The sequence below is a fragment of the Prinia subflava genome, chromosome 11 (genome assembly GCF_021018805.1).
Source record: "Prinia subflava isolate CZ2003 ecotype Zambia chromosome 11, Cam_Psub_1.2, whole genome shotgun sequence".
NCBI lineage: Eukaryota > Metazoa > Chordata > Aves > Passeriformes > Cisticolidae > Prinia > Prinia subflava.
In genome coordinates this window covers 24687685-24705262 of record NC_086257.1, presented here as the reverse complement: position 1 = coordinate 24705262, position 17578 = coordinate 24687685, and the positions used below count along the sequence as shown (strand labels likewise).

General features: G+C 51.5%; 2 protein-coding genes across 4 annotated transcripts in view; both read right to left on the bottom strand.

Moving 5' to 3' along the window:
• Positions 1-8227, bottom strand: part of PLCH1 (phospholipase C eta 1) — a 54332-nt gene extending 46105 nt beyond the window's left edge. For 2 of the 3 annotated variants that reach the window (XM_063408508.1, XM_063408506.1), the window contains exon 1: positions 8092-8227. The gene's annotated coding sequence lies outside the window, so the exon portion shown is untranslated. Of the gene's footprint in view, positions 1-7936; positions 8067-8091 lie in introns of those variants that run through there. The other variant, XM_063408507.1, reaches the window with a different exon arrangement.
• A 2724-nt stretch (positions 8228-10951) lies between these two features.
• On the bottom strand, positions 10952-16489 carry C11H3orf33 (chromosome 11 C3orf33 homolog). The gene is made up of 5 exons (XM_063408504.1): positions 16352-16489; positions 16204-16263; positions 13766-13919; positions 12916-13076; positions 10952-12027 (listed from the first exon to the last, which is right to left on the bottom strand). Exons 1-5 carry the CDS (start codon positions 16442-16444, stop codon positions 11755-11757), a joined length of 741 nt encoding a protein of 246 aa, XP_063264574.1. The 5' UTR covers positions 16445-16489; the 3' UTR covers positions 10952-11754.
• Positions 16490-17578: the final 1089 nt, after the last annotated feature.

Genomic DNA, 17578 nt, shown 5'->3' with positions numbered 1-17578 from the left:
GTAGAATAAACTATTACAGTAAAAAGTGTCTATAAGCATAGAATTAGGTTTAACTAGAACTGTAACAACAAAACTATTTTGGCGGAAAGTTACCAAAATCCTGACCAGATACAAATCAGAGTTCAAAACCAGCTTGATAAAGCAGCCAATTCAGAGAGAGCTGAAAACACTCCTCACTTTTCCACTCCGCAGGTTTCTCAGCTTGGGGTATCATTTTCACAATAAGAAAAATTCCTGCAGGTTCAGTCCTGAGCCTGCCACATGCATTCCAAAAGGTAAAACAATCGGTGCTTCACTGCCTGAGAGCAGAGATGCCACTGCAGCGTGTCAGGAAGCCACTGCTTTGTATCTGGTTAAGTGTATTAATCTGGAAGGTGAGCAAGGAGTCCATTACATACTGTGCAAAAACACAGCACCTTGAGAGAACTGTATCTGCTATTTTAGCTGATTAATTTCCATTAAACCTGTCAGCTGCCTGATTTTAGTGCTTTGAGCACTGTGTTGCATGAGAGACACTTTTCCAAAGAGCTTTGATTAGTTGTACAGAGCTGTACTTTACAAGAGAGTTATTAATGGAAGGAAACTGATACTGTTTAAGTTATTAATAGGGGTAAACTGGTATTGCTTGTTATAACAGAAGTAAGCTGATATTGCTCAAAGTTTGATGCAAGGAATGTTAACTTCCATATTCACGTGTGCATGCATGAATACACAGATGCAGTGCAGATATGGGCAGATGGGATGAACAAGCATGATTCCGTGTTATCAGACAGTGAGTAAACTCCTCACAAGAAAAGTTCCATTCTATACACGCCTTGAGAGGTTATTTGAGTCTAACAGTTGTGGAAATGAATGTGTAAGGTATCCTGAACACAGCAGAAGATGTGTGTGCCCTGCCCGGGCTGGGAGAGATGCTCCTCAGCACCAAGAACAACATCTGATCCCCTGTGCCTCACCATATTCTGCAGTCTCCCCTCTGACACAGAAAAACCCAGGGAATTCCCTCATTCCAGGGAATCACAGCACTGTTACCAGCAGCTGCGGGCTGAGCCACACTCAGTGAAACATTCTCAGCTCAGGCTGCTGGAAAGGCTCAGCACAGAACTGTTCTGGAAAGCAGCAGCACAATGCAAATATTTATCTGCAGAATTTAACCTGGACACTGAGCAGCTCCCCAGTGTGAAGAGGGGATAAGCACACGGCCAGGAAGGGGTTTGAGCCCAGTGACAGCTCTCAGAGCCGCACACTGAGTGAGTCCAGGGGCTGAGACTGCTGGTCGTGCCCCTTCTCACCTGCCCTGTCCCTGCTGCTGCCCAGAGCACTTCCACAGGTAACAGCAGTGACTCCATCAGACACAGGGACTGTTCCTAAAGGGAGGGCAGACCTGTGGGACACCGGCACTTCCCTCGGACAAAGCCCCAGCTCCAGGACCAGGGACCGTTCCTAAAGGGAGGGTAGATCTGTGGGACACCGGCACTTCCCTCGGACAAAGCCACAGCTCCAGGACCAGGGACTGTTCCTAAAGGGAGGGCAGATCTGCAGGACACCGGCACTTCCCTCGGACAAAGCCACAGCTGCACTTTCAGCAGTTTCAGAGCTCGTATCTACCCAGAACACAAGTGGGAAGTATGACTCATAAAAAACCTGATGCCTTTCCTTAGCCCCTAATGGTGTATAAAGTTCATGCTCCTGGTAATTAAAGGAAAGTCCAGAAAACACTGAATATTGAGTGGGCTACTGATTTTGGAAGCTTGTGTCGGTTGATGACAAACTTCAGCATGAAAACTGGTTCAGAGATAGTTCTCTGAAAACTCTAGTTCAGAGATACTGGGCTTCACAATTGACTTAAAGGAAGAGTATAGCAAAATAATAATATTAATTTTAAAAAAGGTAAGAAATGAGAAGAGCAATCCAGAGTCACACAAAGGCCACCCCAAGTGTGTTGTGGAAATAAAGCTGTGATGGAAATGATGCTGTGTTGGCCCCAGCTATGGGCAGAGCCTTCTGATGAGCTTTAGAGATCTCAGTATGGGAGGGAGGACAGACCATCTGGCTGGCACTAAGCAGCAGGAATAGAGTCCAGAGAGAAGGGCTGGGCTTTAGTGTGGCAGCTGGGATGGTGGTGGGGGCATGCAGCATCTCTGATGACACCATCTTGTGTGGGCAGCTCCCAGTCACTGCAAACAGAAAACAAACACCAAAGGACAAACACTACTTTGAACTTCCCGTGGAGAATCCTGAAGTGGTATTGAAAACCTGAGCAGTTCAGCCTCACAGCAAACCTTCAGTGTTGTTAGAAAGGAGGAAGTGAAGTGCTTTATCTTCAGTTTGAGAATAAGCAAGAGATTCACTTGCTCTCCTCAGGAACGGAGCAAGGGCTGCCCAGAGGGGATCTCTGGGTTTTCATTACAATTTCTTAGGTCAATAAAGAAATGTTCCACATCAAGCTCTACATCATTTCCCAAGGGGCCATCAGCACTCAGCAGCTTGGCAAACACAGTGCAGAGCACACAGACACTTCTCCAGGACACGCTCCCCAGAGCCCCAGGACACCTCAGCCCTTTGGTACACTGATATTACAAATAACAGGCACTGACCAGAGGGAGAGAGGTCATTTGCATTTCTGTTCGCACCACAACATGCAGCCAGCAAACTTTATGCCCTCACCAACTTCCTTCCCCTGGACCATATTAAAATATGCTGCAGGTTCTCTCCTAGTTAATCAGTAGCCACCAACAGGAACTTCCCAGTCCGTGTTTTTACTTTCTAACCAAAGTGACAAACCTGGTGGAACAACCCTCAAGCTTTCAGAGACCAGCTTGGCACAGCATGGGCTGGATTTTTTGAACAGTATCCACAAACCAAAGAAGTTCTTGGATGAAAAGCTTAGCCATAGTTGGACCTAAAAAAACCCAAATCTGAAGAGATTATAAAACCCTAACATGACAATATTCCATGGGGCATTCACCCATCTGCAGTCTTGGGCTTCTTATTCCACTAAGCTACTAACAATCACCCAAATATTGCTAAGCATTTAAGCTGGTCCAAATTCATGCAGATTTAGATTTAATTGTCACACAAGCCAGGCTCTAAGGGTTCCACACATCATCTGTGCAAATCTCCACTTTAATCAGCATCAAATATCAACATTCACTCAAAATAACTTGCATAAACACTGCTAAAGTTACACATATGGGAGCCAGGCAGAATAGGCAAGGCACCCAAGATGGAAGTTCCATACTGCTGACACTAAAAGACATTTTTTCCAACAAAGTGATATCATTTTCATATTTACAAAACAAAGTTTTACCTACCTATGATATTAACTATGTCATTAATATATGGCTACTTTCTAGAGTTAAAGCCTCTTGTATAAAACAAAAAGCTTAAAAATACCCTCTAAGTAACGCTCCCTTTTGAACAGCAAATATTTAATCATAAATATTACCAGCGTGGAAAAAACATCAACAGTGCATGGCAAGAGAAAACAAAACTATCCAGCATGGGATCCTTTTCTTATTTCTCTGGTCTGGAGGACTAACAGCAAAGATTTTTGCCTGTTTTATTTTTCTGACAGATCAGTTCCCTAATCAAACGTACCATGAGGCCAGAACAGCTGTGCTGGCACCACGCTGGCAGCAAAGGTATCAGAAGGGGCAAGCCAGAACGGGAGCAAAGAAACACAGCCTGTGGATTTCCCTGGGAGCTGCTGGAAACTCAGAATTCAGAGATGTCTAATCAAAGGAGAAACGTCACAACAGAGTTTGGGATGCAGATACTGCACTTGCATGCTCTTAGACAGATGAGACTTATTGAAAATGCAGATTTAAAAGAAAAATTACTGAGTTTAATCTGGTATTTTGGCTATTCCCCCAGTGGAGCACTAAACTCATCTTGCATCGCTCACCAGATGAAGACAGAGGCTCAGCCCAACCCTGACTGCATCCAGTTTGGGTCCTGCTAGAGGCCAAATTCCCAGGATTTGCTCTTCAGGAGCAAGAGGAACAGGCTGGGCTCCCTGCACAGCACCACACCAGGTCTGGCACACGAGTTCCCTGGCACGACCCCTCCCAGGCAGGCAGGACACAGGGCTGAGCTCCTGTGCAAGGGACACCTCCACCTGTGCCAGCCCACAGCAACCCCTGCTCCCCTCGGGGCTGTTCATTCCCATGCAGCTTTTGTTCCCAGTCGTTCCTCCACTCCTTCTGAAGCCATGAAAAGCATGTGTCAGCACAACTTGCTGCTGAGGAAGGCATTAGAAAGGATTTGAACTGACTCCCCATGGCAACGGACCCTGAAAGGGAATTAGCATTTGCTCCCCATTCCTCGAGAAGCCTAAATGGAATTTGGTTTTCTCCTCTTTAAGGAATTATTTGCAGGAGGGCAGTGTGCTGCTACCTCTGAGGTTCAGCAGGCACAGCTGTAGCTGGCACCTGCCTTGCACACCCTGTTCAGGGTGACACTCATCCCACCAGACATGGGCTGGGTAAATATGAGTGAGAGTCCATCCCTGTTTTCCTTACACAGATCTCCAGTGCTCTGCACACCTTTCTGCTGCCTCTGCCAGCTCTCTGCACACCCGTTCACCAATCCAAATCAGGTCTGGGTTTGCTGCACAGAGGGTTTCAAACTGCACATGAATTCAGGAGTCTTTCTGTAAATGAAAATCTAAAACATACAGAGACAACTCACAATGTGATAAACTGAGGAGATAAAAACAGGACACCTGAAAAGGACTTGTGCCAGTGCAGCCACGTCCGAGGCACGGACACGGATGAACTGCATGGCTTGGTCACTTATCAGTGTGTGTGTGGTTCCCCCAAGGAGTGGGCATTTCACACCATAAGAGCCTCTGTGCTCATCATCAATTAACACAGTTGGTAATTGCTCACATTCTTCCTTTTTTTTTTTTCACCTGTGGGTGGAACAACAGCCAAGCAAAGGAGGAGAAGCTCGCTGAGGCTCAGCTCTGCCTGGTGTGACCCACGCATCCCAGCCACACGCTGGGATGTGCAAAGCGTGCAAAGGAACAGGAACTCTGTGTCACTTCCAATAAATCACACCTGCAACAGAGCACACACCACTCTGCACCACAGCCTGTCTCCACTTGAAGCTTCTTGCAAGCAACCTTGAGTTCCTTCAGCCTGAAGAGACTCACATGGGCACCTCATGCCAAGACCTGTAACACACACGGCCAAACGCCCTTGGAGTGGTTTTATATCCTTCAGTGGTTGACTGAGCCTCCACCAGGGCATGTGGCATCCTCAGCACCCTGTGCCCAGCGTCTTCCAGCCCTGCAACAGGCATCTGCTCCAAACTCTGTCCACCCTCTGCCCCTGGGGGAACTTTTGTGAGCGCCCATCTGCAGTGGGGGACACTTCCTCTCATTGTGGATGCCCCAAGCTGCCTTCCCACCCCTCAGATCTGTGCTCCACATCACTCTCAGCCACACAGGCACACTCAGACAGTCCTGCAGTGTCAGATGAGCAGCAAAAGGCTCCAACGTCAGGAGAGCAGAGGGCAAGCTCAGATCTCTGGAGTAACAGTACCCTCCGTGACCGTGGAGACTGGAACAAGCCACCTTTGTTACAGAAAACAGTTCCAGTTGCCTAAAATAAACAAGAGCAGAGGAAAACAAACCCAAAGGAGTACACAAGCACACACACGTCCCTCTGGCCGTTAGATCATCTGGCACCCCGCAGGACTCCACCAAGAGCACCCTCTGCTTGCGGGCTCCAAGCAAAGCCTGTCCCTGGCACAGCCCAGACCCACAGGTCCAAACCAGTGAATCCCCTGCCCAGGGAACACACCCTGCTGGCCAGCGCCTCCCGCACCCTCCCGGTGCACCAGGCACCAGCTGAGAGCTGCCCTGCATCGCGCCGTGCCGCCAGGAAAGCGCTGTAACACCGCTGGGACAGCGCCTCAGCTCAACACCAGCGCGTCTGAAGCACTCCTGGAAGGAGCTTCTGTGAGAGCCTCCAGGGCAATGAGGCAGGACAGCCTCCCCTCCTCTGAAGGCACAGGCAGAAAGTGCTGTCCTACTGCAGACAGTGCAGCAGGTCTTCAGCAAACCTGGAAACACTTTCGCTTTCCTAATTTTGAGAGTTTGCTTTTGGTTTTTTTAACGTTCAGGTTTGTTTAAACTTACTAAAAAGCCCAGAGCAAACAAACAAAACAAATCTCCACACCACCACACTGTGCCACGTGGCTGTGCCCCCCTGGCTGTGCCATCAACGTTATCAATTTAAATCGAATTGGATCTTGGGTGACACCTTGGAAAAAAACCCGCTTATTCAGATTTCATTAAAGGAAAACTGTGCCATTTATACAAAGATTACTTTGTAGAGCCAACAGAAACACACAGCTTAAAGCCTTTCCCAGAAATAAGGGGAAGCCAAATCTTGAACAGAGGCCAGTTTTCAAAAATCAGAAATCAAATTTTCATTCTGTATTTTGATGCTCATGAGACTGTTTTACTGCCACGGGTGTTTCTTGACGGTGTTTTAAATTACAGATCAGCTCATGCAAAACTGGGAGCTGTTAATAGCGGGTGGCCTCTCCTTTGCTTTTATGGAGTGAAAATTTTATTCTTCTTCTCAAATACCGGTGATTTTGATCAAAGTCATGGCGGGACATCCGCCTCAACGGCTGAAAGGACAGCAGCATTAAATCAATTCCCTAGGCAACCTCCAAGCCGAGCCTCTATTGTTAAAATAATGAGTTGTGCACCACTTGATCCCAACCCACCAGCTGATCCCCATTTTTATAGACAATAGGTAGCACAGAACCAGAAAGCACCCGTGAATGGATCATTTCTCACCAACTGTACATCTTCAGCTGATAAAACTTAACGTTTCTCTCTGTAACAGCCTATGGGCATTTTTAAATGTAGAAAAAGAGCATCCTTCAGAATAAAAAAGAGATTTTATAAAAGTAGCACTCTCATACTTATTCCAGGGAGTTGATGCTTAAAGAACCAGGAAGACTTTTTAACAGCGTGCATGCACTCTGCTGCCTCTCACCTCCCAAAGAGCCTGGATTTTCTTTCCATATCCCTCATTATCTTTAACTCAGGTGCCTCACTGCAGGGTTGAACCCTGACTCTCTTTTCAGGACTGCTACCTGCAGTTATTCTTTCACATTTCAGAACAAACACCTTAACTTTTCTTTCCTTTCCTAAGTTTTGCAACACGTGGGCCAGAAGTCCCAAGGACAAGCAGATCAGGAGGGCCCCCTGAAAACAGGCAAACATTGTGTTTTGTAACTCAGGAGTTAAAGAACACTTTAAACAAAGAGCCTATGACTGGTCCATCAGATAAGGCTTATATCTTTCTCCCTGGAATTTAATAACACTTCTTCTAAAACACTTTTCGGACAGCTAGAGTTGAAGTTCCCAGAGTTGCACAAAGTAGCTTAATTATAACAAAATGTGCATGGAGTTTAATTCCTATCTCATTGTACTTCCTTTAAAAAATGTTTATGGAGTAGGCAATTAGAAGTAAAGTATTTTTAGGGAGGACTCAGTCCAGCAAGAGGTTTGCCTGTTCTCAGGACGGTCGCAGCCCCTCCCAGGTGGGGACAGGCGCGTTCCCCCTGCGGCACTGCTGGCTGCTGTCCTGCGCTCCGCATCGGGGTCGGCATTTTCCTCCGAGCCCCGCTGAGCACGGGCCGGGCTGAGCCGAGCGGCTGCAGCTCGCTCCGGTTTCCCTGCCCGCGGGCCAGGTGCTGCCCTGGCAGCGCCGCCCCGGCACATGGCGAGCGGGCAGAGCGGCGGGCGGTGATCCCGGCGGTGCCCTCCGTGCCCGGCAGCGCAAACACGGCCCGGGCACGGCGGCAGCAGCGGCAGCGCCCGGGAGCGGCTCCTCCGCACGGCCAGCGCCCGGGACACGCGGAGCCTTTGCGACACAGGCTGAAGTTACAGCTCGCAAACACCCACCTCAACTTCGGCCGCGAGCAGCGGGAGAAACCAGCATCAACCGCATGGGAAAGCCCAGCGGAGGCTCGCAGGGGCACGGTCCCGTCCCGCCGCAGGAGCGCCCGCGGGGCCGAGCACAGGGACGGGGCTGGGGGGTCCCGTCCGCCCTCACTCACCGCGGCCGCCGGCTGGGCTCGGTTCGGTCCGGTGCGGTGCTGTCCCTCGCCGCCACAGCCGCGGTGCGGTGCGGGCGCACAACCTGCTCCCGTTCAAACCCCAGCGCTGCCGCCCGCCCCGCCCGGCCCGGCCCGGCGCGGCCCGCCCCCGCCGCGGGCCCTGCCGAAACCCGGAGCGGTCGCGGCGGAGCGGAGCGTCCCGTCCGCCCGGGAGCGGCTGCGGCGGCCCCAGCCGAGATCCAGCCCCGGTGTTGCCGCGGCCCCGCGCCCGTTCAACCTGCTCCAGTGCTCCATTGTGTGTGCGCTGCGAGCGGCGGGGCAGCGCCGCCCGCTCCCCTCAGCGCTGCCCGGCACCGAGCCCTGCTCCCCTCAGCATCGCCCGGCACCGAGCCCCCGGCCCGCTCCCCTCAGCATCGCCCGGCACCGAGCCCCCGGCCCGCTCCCCTCAGCATCGCCCGGGACCGAGCCCGGCTCCCCTCAGCATCGCCCGGCACCGAGCCCCCGGCCCGCTCCCCTCAGCATCGCCCGCTCCCCTCAGCGCCGCCCGCTCCCCTCAGCGCTGCCCGGGACCGAGCCCGGCTCCCCTCAGCATCGCCCGGCACCGAGCCTCCGGCCCGCTCCCCTCAGCATCGCCCGGGACCGAGCCCCGCTCCCCTCAGCACGGCCAGCACCGAGCCCCCGGCCCGCTCCCCTCAGCACCGCCCGCTCCCCTCAGCACCGCCCGGGTCCGAGCCCCCGGCCCGCTCCCCTCAGCATCGCCCGGCACCGAGCCCCGCTCCCCTCAGCACCGCCCGGGACCGAGCCCCCGGCCCGCTCCCCTCAGCATCGCCCGGGACCGAGCCCCCGGCCCGCTCCCCTCAGCACCGCCCGCTCCCCTCAGCACCGCCCGCTCCCCTCAGCAGCGCCCGCTCCCCTCAGTGCCGCCCGACCCGACCCCCGCCCGCCCCGGCAGAGTTTCCTCTCGGCGGGACTCACCGAGCTCCCCGGGCCGAGCCGTGGGCAGCGGTGCCGGTGGGACGCGATGGGAACAGAGCGAGAAGCGGCCCCTCGGCGCGGCCCCTCACTCGGCGGGTGCCATGGAGACCCCCGGCCCTCCCATCCCACCGCTGCCGTGGCAGGGACACCTTCACTGTCCCAGGCTGCTCCAAGCCCAGTGTCCGACTTGGCCTCGGACAATCCCAGGGATGGGGCAGCCGCAGCTTCTCTGGGCACCCTGTGCCAGGGCTTCAGCACACTCTGAGTAAAACTATTTTTTCTTAAATCCAATCTAAACCGATCTCCCTTCAGTTAAAGCCATTGCCCGTTCTCCTATCTCAATAGCGCTGCTCAGAAGTTTGTTCCCCCAGGGTGCAGACAGCAGCCCCGTGCCCACGCTGCCGGTGGGCTCCGAGGGGCCGGGGATGTTTATTGCCATTTGCCTGACACGCCATAGCAGCAATAAAAAGTCTGTGCAGTGTCGGAGGTATTTTTCTTGGGCCATTTGGAGGCCGAGTCTCTCACTCCCTGTGGTCTTTTGAAGATAGATGTTGCATCGCTAACAGCACATTCAGAGTTGCAGGGGCAAAGGCACAAGTGCTGAACAGTTTAATTCTTGTCCTTATTCCCAGTCCCAGAACTGCCTCCTCTGTTGGAAATGCTCTGCTGGGCACTGCTGCGGGTGAGGGGAGGCAGCCGGGGGGGTTCTGCAGTGCAGAGAACGCTGCTTCTCCCCCAGCCAGCTCAGCCGGGTGCTGCAGAGATATTTGTCTCTGCTCCTATTACTGCTTTTCCAATAGCCAGGCCTCCCACAGAGACAGGATCTGCAACCTCTCAAGCTCTGCACAGATGGAAAGCACAGCTTTGAACTGAATTGGGCACTTTCTGAGGGGGGAGGGTGTGCTGGTGGGTTGGTTTTTTTTTAAAGATAAGCCCTGCGTGATAAGGAAAACAGCATTAACAATTACAGGGCCTGACCCTCAAGAAATCATTTGTCACTGCAACCCCAAATCCATGTGAGGGAACAACAAACACACTCAACACACTCGGTTCACACTCGCCCACACCTCATCTCTGCTTGCTAGAAATGCAGCATGTGGCTTCCTGAGGCTTTTCTCTCAGCTTTACCATGGATTTTTGTGATAAATCCTCCTGTGACTCATCCCCAGAACAGAAGTGCAAATTCCAGAATTATATTTAATTATTACAGAAAATAAATCATAAGTGTACAATTATGCCCAGGTTGGAAAAGCTCCTACTTCCCAGACATAGGAAGAGGAACACATAAACCCCCAGGAGAAGTGGATTATTGCTGAGTCTCAATGTGTACTTTGGGGTTAAAACTCAGCTCTGAGTTACCTCTGACTCTGATGAGTTTCACATCCAAGAACCACGGCGATGGCTGGCTCAGCCCTCTGCTGTCTCACACATAAACACAGAATCTCACTTTTCTTATTTTCCATTTCCAACAGGCACAGACACCTGGTTTGCTGCCCCCCTCTCCCCCACACTGGGTTCCAACACACTGCAGGTATTTCATGGCTCGCTGCTCCCTAGCACCAGCCTCACCCAAGGAGGACCAGGAACAAAAGAACCACAACATCTATACTTACCCAAGGAAACTGGGTTTTTAAGGATCTCAAGAGTCACAACTTTGCCCTGAAGTCAGCATAGAAAATGCTAATGTAGCAACTAATTGCCACAAAAGCAGTGCTCAATTATTAAGGTTTTTTGTACCACACTCTTCTCCCCAGCGTTTCACTGGAAAGCAATCACACAGAAAGAAAGAAAATCTGTAAAACACTTCACTTTAAATAAATATTGGGACTATGGGAGGTTAAACAAGGGTCAAGGGCTAGGTATATAAAACATGCAACAACAAACGTAAGAAATTCGATCTTTATTCTGAGAATATTTACAACATAAATAGTAATACACTCATATACATCACATGTGTATCAAAAATAAAACAAGAGTTCAAGTTCTTAGTACGGTCTGATCCTTTTTGTCAAATTTCATGTTGAAGTTTTATATTCATCTAATTTTAGACACTTACAGAACTATCAGAAAGGAACAACATAGGTTTTTCCTCTTGAAATGAAAGTTGTCTTTGAAAAATTTGGATTCCTGACATATTCTTTGATATGATTTTTTTCCCCTGAGGAACTTTAGTTATTACAACTTTATCAGCTTTCTAAGATCAGCCACAACAAATCACCTTTTATATCACTAACAATGCAACCCATTATTCAAGATGAACAAGTTTTAAACCACAAATGACACCAAAAAGTAGCATAAGAACAGAATTGAAACAAAAAGGTTGTGTTTAAACCCATCCCACGATCTTTGTAAAGGTCTGACACGGGTTTGAGGTGCCCCTCAAAGCTGCACTGGGCAGCACAGTCTAGAGTTCAGCAGGTGGGAAAATGGACAATGAATTTAGGACATCACTGTGAAGAAGTTTGGCACCAGAACATTTTCATTGGTGGCCTGCACGCTACTACTGAACTTCAGTCCCATGTGAGTTATGATATAGGATATATTCTAAATTACCACGAACTGGGGTTTATATTCTGTGTAACACTGTGGGGTTTGTGTCCGAGACAGGGACCCTCAACATCCCAGCACTGTGTGTGATCACAAACATACCCAAACCCCAGAACTTGGGGAGCTGCATTCCCCACCTTTTCACCTCTCAGTAGAGCTTCTAACCCAGCTCACAAACTGTTTCAGCCTCTTCAGGAATTTATTGCTGCTTATGTGCTCCTGGATTCTTTCAGAGTAGCTTTGTTCTTTCCATATGCCTTTATTTTTCTTTGCAGCCTTTAACTCAGCCCGGAGGAGCCTTTTGTGCAGTTTCCAGTAGAGGCGGGAGTGGTGATGCAGCCCCTCAATCCCGACTGCTCTGCCCAGCCCTTGGCTCAAGAGCTCTTCATTCAAGCACACGCTGAGAAATCCACCCTACAGACACCACAATAAATAGATATTCACCATCCAACAGGGTTATTTGGGGTTTGGAGTGAACTCCCTCAGAGGTACCAGCTTTACTCCTGGCTGTATCTACACCTCGGCAGAAGTTGTTAAAAGTGCAGAGGAATGCAGGTGGCTTAAAACCCAGCTCCAGTGTGAGGGTGTGAGGCCCTGGCACAGGGTGCCCAGAGCAGTTGTGGCTGCCCCTGGATCCCTGGCAGTGCCCAAGGCCAGGCTGGACAGGGCTTGGAGCACCTGGGGCAGTGGAAGTGTCCCTGGCCATGGGCTGGGCCTGGATGGTCTGTGAGTCCCCTCCAACCCAAACCAAGCTGTGATTCTATAATGCAAAGCATTTGTGAGGGAACACTGGATAACAAACATTAGGCTGATCGGAACTACAGGATGCCTTTTTGGCACTGGCAGAGAAGCACATTCCTGCCATGAATCAGTCTGAAAAACTACTGCTCCTGCAATCAGATTTGCAAATGCAACATTTAAAATTCACACCAAGGAGATAAATCATAAATAATACCGTTTGCTAAATGTACTGAGATAAGTGTGTGACTCCAGTCACATCTGAAGTGCTGCTGAGAGGCAGTTTGTGTGTCTGCCTTTACCTTCTGAGAGGCAGTTTGTGTGTCTGCCTTTACCTTCTGAGAGGCAGTTTTTGTGTCTGCCTTTACCTTCTGAGAGGCAGTTTGTGTGTCTGCCTTTACCTTCTGAGAGGCAGTTTTTGTGTCTGCCCTTACCTTCTGAGAGGCAGTTTGTGTCTGCCTTTACCTTCTGAGAGGCAGTTTGTGTGTCTGCCTTTACCTTCTGAGAGGCAGTTTGTGTGTCTGCCTTTACCTTCTGAGAGGCAGTTTGTGTGCCTTTCTTTACCTTGTGGAGCAGGACGCGGCAGTGCAGGCCCGAGCTGTCCCTCGCCAGGAGCTGGAACCACAGGGGCTGTCGGGGGAGCAGCTCCCTCTGCAGCCAGGCCGTGGCCCCTGGCGCCAGCTCCACCCCGGCCAGGCGGACCAGCAGGAGCCCCTCCGGCTGCCCTGCGGGGGAGAGAACAAACCTGTGCTGGGGAAAGCTCAGCCTTTGCACAGACCCCCAGCTTTGGTAAGGAAATGGGTAACGTGCTGTAAAAGAATCCCTTTTAGTTCCTCACAGCAAACAGGAATTTGGTCTCATCTCTTCTTCAGGAAAAAAAAATAAATATATTCAAGATTGCCTAATTCAAAATGAGTTTTGGTTTATTTTGCATGCAAAGAAAAAGATCTGCTCCCACTCTCACTCCCTATCCTTCATCCAAAGGGGCAGCAGCATCAACCTGCTGGTGCTTGCACAGCCAGTGTGAGAGTCACAGACTTGATGGACAGTTTGTTTCTGACACCAAAACTGTCCCCAAAAATGGGTGTCTGCAAATAAAAGCACAATCCCAACAGAGGCTTTCTGCCAGGAATGAAATGAGCTGTGCAAGCAGAAGCACTGCCTGAGTGCTCACTTCTGCTGCTGGAAAATATCACAGTAACTGTAAGGATGAACACAAACACTGTGGTGACAAACTCTCTGTACTGGTCTCCTCATGTCTTCTATTCCCCAGTTTCCCAGTGGAAAGCACAGAAAGACCAAAAGGCAGAGCTGGAAATGTGTCTCAGCCCTTCCTCTCAAGCTTGCAGCCACTCTAAGAGCAGCACATTTAATTTCTGCCCTTGCTCTTCACACTCTTTTCCTCATTACTCACATTTTCTCTGGATGGCTGAGATGAAAGGAATGGTGATGGGAATGTGCTCAACTTCCAGGCCCTTCTCTGTGATGTGATGTAATTTCCCTCTTAATTTCACATTCTTTTCTACAAACTCCACAGGTATATCCAAAGGACTTGTGAACTTTGTTGTCTATTGAGGGAAGGAAGAGAAAGACAAAATTTAAAGAAAAAATATAGAGCAGTTACAGCCACACTAAATCCAACTTCTTAAAATAGTTTAGGAAATTACACCACTATTATTAGACACCACAGGCAAGTAAATGTAGATATATATTTAATGGTGATCAGCTGCAGAAGTTGTGCCAGCCTCTCCACATTTACCATTTTCCCTGTTTTACAGGACTTGCAGTGTCAGCGTGGACATGAAACCAGGTTTAGAGAAAGAACAGAAACTGCCATTTTTCGAGCTATTGAAGTTCACTTGATTCCCCGAGAAAAGAGTGTTTTATCAGCAGCCTGAATGGGGCTGGGATAGGGGTGGAGGGAAGCCAAAGGGCAGACACGCTGAAAACAAAGGCAGAGCAGGGAGGGCAGAAACAACCCCGCCTTTGAAGCCGGAGCAAACCAGCAGAGGGACAAAGGCAGGTGAACAGCTCTGAGAGATCACAAGAAGATTAAATTTGATACTACAGCCTGGGAGGATCCAAAGGGGATGGTTATGTGATCACACAGGAAAAGCAAGCTGAGCAGCAGCAAAGACTTGGGCCGTGGCACGGGAATGGAGCAGCCACAGGTTTGGGGTGAGGGACAAGGACCCAAAAAAATTAAGAGCCCCAAAATTTAAGAGACTGAGGTCTCACTGTAAGAGGCCTTAGCAGAGCACTGACCTATTTCTACAGAGCCGTGAAACCCGCTGGGCACTGATGTACAACTGCTGGGAAATAAACCCCCCAAACACCACAGCTAAAGATGTCTTGTGTGTGTCATTTATTCAGCAAACCTCCCCCTCTGTGGTCCACAGGGCCTCCCACTGGGAACACGGGAATTTGGGACCTTGCAGGCAGGAAGCATGAAGGTTTTTAGGAACAAAAGTTGTTCAAAGCTGATCTCATTTGCTCTGGAAGTTCCACCAGCCAGGTTAATGCATTCACAGGCCCTTGAGTCAAAACCAACGAAACAAAAATAGAGAAAAACAATTCTGGAGACATTTGTAGTTAGGTTTTCTGGTAGGATTTTTCAGTTAAAACTCCACACAAATGTTCTCTTGTATCATTTGGAATGGTGCAGGGGAAGATGAAGGTAACTGTGATTTTTCAAGCAGCGGTAACCCTGTGGGAGCACCGTGGCTCCTGCCCGCGGAGGCTCAGCTTCTCCAGCAGTGAGCAGCGTGCTGTTAGTCCAGCGTGACCTGGCCACGCTGGGAGTGAGGGGAGATTCAGGCGATGTTTAAAACCATTCAGAAGCGGTTCCGTGTGTGGAAGGCCAGCGGATCCGCTGACCAGCAGCTGTTTCAGCTGTGTTTGGACAAGGGAGGGTGCTCGAGCTGCACAGTGGGACAGGCAAGGGGCCATTACCCCTCCCAGGGGCTTCGGGCACAGGCGAGAACAAGGGACCCGCGGAGATACCGCAGGACAGGGACATGGAGCCCCTCAAGGCCCGAATCAAACTTCGCTGCTTTTTTTCACGTGTTAATCAGTAGCTGTAGCAGGGCCGTTATGATCAGGCAATCGCATTGTGAACCTTGCACGCTTGGCTAATCTTTAGTTTTAAGGCAACGGGAAGACAATGCCAAGATGAATGGGCTGTCTGGGCGGGAGCCACCAGGAGTGGAGGCTGAGCCGTGCCTGGGGAAAGGCGATTCCAGCAGTGGGACAGCGCTGCCCACTGACCACCCACGCCAAAGGGGCCGCAGGGCTGGGACTGGACTGGTCAGCACGAAAAACCACAGACACAGCTAACGCAGAGGGGGTGTGTGCCAATTAACAGAAAAGCTAGGGAGTTTGTAAGCAGTGAATGCTGATGCTTTCTTAAATTATATAATGTTCAGAACTGAGGAGCGGGGAACCTTTCGCGGGGACCACCAGCTCCTGCTTTGCGCAAACCAGAACAAAACACGGGAGTGCTTTGGCGCTGCGGCCGGAACGGCCCGGGCGGGACCGCCACGGGCGGGGAGGCAGGGCAGGGCAGGGCCCTGAGCCCGCGGGCCCGAGCGGCCGGGCCGGGCTCTCTGTGCTTCCGAAGGGCCGTGCCGGGCTCTCCCCGCGGTTCAGAGCGGCCGTGCCAGGCTCCCGTGCATTCCCCGGGCCTGTGCCGGGCTCCCCCCGCATTTCCCGGTTCTGAGGGCCCGTGCCGGGCTCTCCCCGGTTCTGAGGGCCCGTGCCGGGCTCTCCCCGGTTCTGAGGGCCCGTGCCGGGCTCTCCCCGGTTCTGAGGGCCCGTGCCGGGCTCTCCCCGCGCCCCCGGGCCCGCACTCACCACACGGAGGCTCCGCGCCAGCAGCAACACCCCGGCCACGGCCGTGCCGGCGATCAGGCCCTGCAGAGGAGAACGCGGCTCAGCCGGGCCCAGCGGGCCCCGCCGGCCCGGTGCCCGCCCAGCCCCGGTGCCCGCCCAGCCCCGGTACCCGCAGCAGCCCCAGGTGCGCGTCCGCCCACTCGGACAGGCGGGCCAGGGCCAGCGCGGCGCGCTCCGAGGCGCCGCCGCCCCGCTCCGGCATCGCCGCGTCCCGAGCGCCCCCGCGGGGCCCGGGAAACACCGCCCGGTGCCACCGAGCCGGGAAACACTGCCCGGTGCCACAGAGCCGGGAAACACCGCCCGGTGCCACAGAGCCGGGAAATACTGCCCGGTGCCACAGAGCCGGGAAACAGCGCCCGGTGCCACCGAGCCGGGAAACACCGCCCGGTGCCACAGAGCCGGGAAACACCGCCCGGTGCCCCCGGAGCCGGGAAACACTGCCCGGTGCCACAGAGCCGGGAAACAGCGCCCGGTGCCACCGTGGCATGGAGAGACAGCGGCTCCGAGCAGCCCCAGCCGGACACTGCCAGGGGACAGGGACAGCCACAGGCTCTGTGCCCACCCTGTGCCAGGGCCTCCCGCCCTCCCAGGCAGGAATCCCTCCCCAATCTCCCATCCAGCCCTGCCCTCTGGCACTGGGAGCCATTCCCTGTGTCCTGTCCCTCCAGCCTTGTCCCCAGCCCCTCTCCAGCTCTCCTGGAGCCTTGTCCAGGTTGAACTCTGCATTGAGCCCCTCAAACCTGTACCACACCTCCTCTCACCCTTCAGATGCTCCTTTCTTCTTGACATTTTAAATTTGTTTGGTTTGTTATTCTTGGTGGGGTTTTTTTTTTGCATTTTGGGTTTTTTGTGTTTTGTTTTTTTAATGTTAAAGATGTTTAAGTCTGAAATAATTCTAATGTTAAAAAGAAAAATTACTTTCAAACAGAGCTGGTAGAAAAGAAGGTAGCAGGATCAAAATTTTGTTGTTCTTCAGCAGCCTGCTAAGGGGCTGGCACAGCAGCATTTCTTACAAAATTGCTACTTCAATTGAAAGCACCAATCCATAACTTGTTTCACCAGTTTGAAAAGGACACATTTATTTCAGGTAACATATCTATTTCTACCCATTTGGAGTTCATGTGCTGCTTTGATGTTGTTGAAATAATCTAATTATTGATAAGCAACCCTTAACCCATCTTTATTAGTGACAAGTTTCACTGGCACCTTTAGAAATAGTGAAAAAAATTGCAAGGTAAAACCCCAATCTAATACACAGCAGATTTAATTTCTCAGCTTCTGCACTTGAAGTTTTTCCTCACAATCAGCAAAGTTAAAACAACCCCTCTAGGTGTGC